A 4,125-nucleotide genomic window follows, 5' to 3' on the forward strand; every position below is an offset into this window, starting at 1 on the left:
GCTAGTCATCGTTATATAAATAAATGTAAAATCCCAAAAAAATCGCCGCCCCAAAACCAGTATTTTTGTAATCACGCGCCGTCAGTGCAGAAACCATGTGTCCCCTAGGTAAAATAATGGGATGGTTGGAACCTCTTAATGTTGATGGCAACATTATTCAGACACTATAATGTTTATTTAACTTGCCTGGCAAAACAACCCTTCTTCGAAACTGCTTGAATCATAAACACACTTTCAGTGCTAATGTCTTCACTGTTTATCTCAGACTGCAGAACATTCCAGGAATTAGACAGTAATGACCATTAGTATCATGTCAACAGTCTCTGCAATCAAATACGCGTGAAAAACATTCATTAGTTTGAAAATATTTTTGTTCTCTAAGTACATCAGTTATTATTTGATTAGAAATCATTGAAACAATATCATATATGTAATTGTTTAATGTTCAAAATGAGTATTCCTAATCAGCCTCGAAATTTTACGTTTCCTAAGCGTACATTCGGGAAGAAAAAGCCAGAACAGCGTTCATTCCAATCTTGTTGGTTTGATTCCTTCACATGGCTCCACTACGATGAGGTATGTATATTAGTATTAAATTTTAATTTGCGATCGTTCTTATCTTTTCTGAACCTAACGTTGATCTAAATACAAACGAAATTTAGAAAAAAAGGCACAACATACAAAAAATACTCGTATTGTAAAAAAAAATGTTGCTTAATAATGTTTCTTATTATTATCATTAATATTTAACACAAAATTTATTACAATGTTATTCTTTTCAGAGCCGGGACCTTGCGTTCTGCCACCTCTGCATGGCGGCCAAGAAGTTGGGCAAGATCGGCAACACGAAGGTGGACGGCAGCTTCATCAGTGATGGCTTCTCCAAATGGAAAGCGGGTACCGAGAAGTTCCGGAAGCACGAAAAAAGCGAGTGCCACAAGGAGGCGGTCGAGCGACTGGTGACGCTTCCCGCCACGACGCGTGACGTGGGGGAGATGCTGTCAGCGGGGCACGCTAAGGAGAAGGCCGACAACCGGAAGCAGCTGCTGCAAATCCTACGCAGCATACGGTTCCTCGCACGCCAGGGCATCGCGCTACGTGGGCACGACGACGATGAGGGGAACTTCATGCAGCTGCTACAACACCACGGGGAGACGGACAGCTCTATTCTCGCGTGGCTGGAACGGAAGCGGGACAAGTTCGTCGCCCCTGATATCCAGAATGAAATACTCCAGCTCATGGCACTGCGCATCCTCCGTAAAGTGGCCAGCGACATCAAGACAAACGAGTTCTACACAATCATGGCTGACGAGACAACAGACAAGTCCAACCGAGAACAAGTGGTGGTAGTCTTCAGACACGTGGACGAGGACTTAAATGTGCACGAGGACTTTGTTGGGTTTCACCAAGTAAATTCCATTGACGCCACTACACTGACGTCGGTCATAGAAGACACTCTTCTAAGAATGAACCTATCCTTGAGCCAGTGCAGAGGGCAGTGTTATGACGGGGCCAGCAACATGACCGGAGCGAAGCGTGGTGTGGCGACCAACATCTTAGCAAAGGAGGAGCGAGCTGTGTTCACGCACTGCTACGGACATGCACTCAATCTGGCCGTTGGGGACTGTGTACGTCAGTGCAAGCTCTTGCGCGACACCATGGATACAGTGCATGAAGTCTCCAAACTGATTAAGTATTCACCAAAGAGGGACAGTACCTTACAGACCCTGAAGGAGGAGATGAGCCCCGATACCCCTGGTTTCCGTGTACTGTGCCCCACGAGATGGACAGTGCGTGCAGCAAGCCTGTGTAGTGTCTTAGACAACTACACTGTGTTACAGACCTTGTGGGACACCTGCTACGAGCAGACCAAAGACTCGGAGATCCGTTCCAGGATAGTAGGCGTGCGGTCCCAGGTGGAGAGCTTCGACCTCTTCTTTGGTGTCCATCTGGGTTACATCATCCTGCGACATACAGACAACTTGAGCCGCACCCTACAACAGAAGGACATGTCCGCATCAGAGGGTCAGGCAGTTGCTTCAATGACGGTGGAAACATTGACCAGCAAGCGCTCCGACGATGCCTTCGACAAGTTTTGGGTTGACGTCAACAGCCAGCTCGATGACGTCGACGTAGGAGAGCCAGTGGTTCCCAGGCGACGCAAGATGCCGAAACGCTATGACGTTGGAACCGGGGCCCACGAGTATCCAGCCACAGCACGTGATCGGTACCGCCAGGTCTACTTTGAAGCATTCGATTTGGTGATCGCGTGTATCAAGGACAGATTCGATCAGCCAGGCTACAAAACCTACAGATCCCTCCAAGACCTTCTGGTGTGCTGCGCCTGTGGTGGTGACTACGCCACTCATCTGCGGAGCGTGATGGACTTCTACAGGGACGACTTCAACGAGCAGGCGCTCACCACTCAGCTGGAGACGTACCAGGTCGCCGTACGGGACAAGAAGGTCAAGACCATCACGGACATTGTCACGTTCTTCCGCGACTTGTCTCCTGAGTCTCGCCTCTTTTTCTCGGAGGTGATGCGCGTCCTCCGCCACGTCCTTGTAATGCCCGCCACCAACGCCACCAGCGAGAGGTCCTTCTCCGGCCTGAGACGCCTGAAGACGTACCTCCGGACGTCTATGACACAGGAGAGACTCACCCACCTCATGACGCTCCACGTGCACAGGTGTGCTACCGACGCAATGGACTTGTTAGATGTTGCCAATGAGTTCGTCAGTGTGAATGAATCACGGTTAACTATCTTCGGGAAGTTTTCATAGAATGTGACACTTGGCATTAACATTACGCGAACAGTGCATGATAAATTGTGGCTTAAAAATGAATTATCCGTAATTTTTGTTTATTTAACTTAATTTAATAATATTTATTCATCCTGGTTCAGTATTTTAATAGTGCTCGAAATGTGGATACATTCTTTACTAATCATGTCATATTGTATTGGTTGTTGTGTATTTTCATGTGGTTATTTATAACACTCTCCCATTTTCAGGTGTTAGATATGTCCATCAGTAATAAAATATATCCGTTGTGAATGTAATGTTAATGTTTTTATTTTTCATATCACTTGTAAAACTCCGTCATTAAAATACATAAACATTTACTTAATTTTATGTTGTAATTAGAGTTTTTGGAAAGAAAACAATAACATTTATATCAACATGAAAGTTCCCCAAAAACGCACCATTTTAATTGTAATTGTAATTTTGTTCGGAACCACGGGAGAGGACAACCCTCTCAAACGAACCTCTTTATGTTCCCAGTACAGAAACTGGACCGCCCCCCCCCCCCCCCCCAATGTTGGGAGGTTATCTACGCCCCTGTCACCAAGTAGCAGTAAGTTCAAAATAACGTTACAGTTCTGTTTTAATGGCAAACAAAGCGAGACAACTGTGGTTGTCATAATAAGTAATAAAGTATGGTGACGTCCCTTGTTTTTTTATTATAACTTATTTGAATGGGGAGGGATAGGCGGATTGGCACTGCCATGCTGCAAAAGTACGAATCCCAACGTACCAACGCATGATATTTTCGGTGAAAACGTACCAACGTGTAATATTTTCGGTGAACGATGTGCGCTTTTCTTTAAACTGAATTTATTTGAATACATTAAATATAATCCAGTTGCTTTACTCGTTTGCTTTTTATAATTAATACAATACAATCATAAAATATTATTTTAGCCACGTTCATGAAAAACTTTGTATCATGCAATTGCGTAAAGTTTGTCCCATGTGCAGTCTGAAGAGGTTGTCCAGAAACGACACTTTTCACAGAAACTGGATTTTTGCTAAGAAGAAACTTCTTTTAAACGAAAACTGCAATCAAAGTGCAAAGTGTCTTCCCTGCAAAGGCGAATCTAGGACGAGGCTTATAAACATAACGTTTAAATAAATGCTGCATATAATAAGTACCGTAAGCAGATGTACCACATTCTCTGTCAACACATAAACATCATCAAAAGAGAATCGTGCCGGGAAGCATGATATGATTCATCACACTTCGTCCATCTAAAAATTCGTTATGTTATATAAATCTGATTAAACTCAAATTCTAACGTTCGCTTTATTAACTGTTGCTGTTTGGCCTTTGATCATTTTATAC

At 44.0% G+C, this 4,125-nt stretch overlaps 1 protein-coding gene across 1 annotated transcript; it reads left to right on the forward strand.

Moving 5' to 3' along the window:
- The first annotated feature begins 494 nt into the window (after positions 1-494).
- LOC127832675 (zinc finger MYM-type protein 1-like) lies at positions 495-2,977 on the forward strand. Its single transcript, XM_052358290.1, has 2 exons — positions 495-576; positions 783-2,977. The coding sequence occupies exon 2, from the start codon at positions 813-815 to the stop codon at positions 2,781-2,783; it is 1,971 nt and encodes a 656-aa protein (XP_052214250.1). The 5' UTR covers positions 495-576; positions 783-812; the 3' UTR covers positions 2,784-2,977.
- Positions 2,978-4,125: the final 1,148 nt, after the last annotated feature.

The sequence above is a fragment of the Dreissena polymorpha genome, chromosome 1 (assembly GCF_020536995.1).
Source record: "Dreissena polymorpha isolate Duluth1 chromosome 1, UMN_Dpol_1.0, whole genome shotgun sequence".
NCBI lineage: Eukaryota > Metazoa > Mollusca > Bivalvia > Myida > Dreissenidae > Dreissena > Dreissena polymorpha.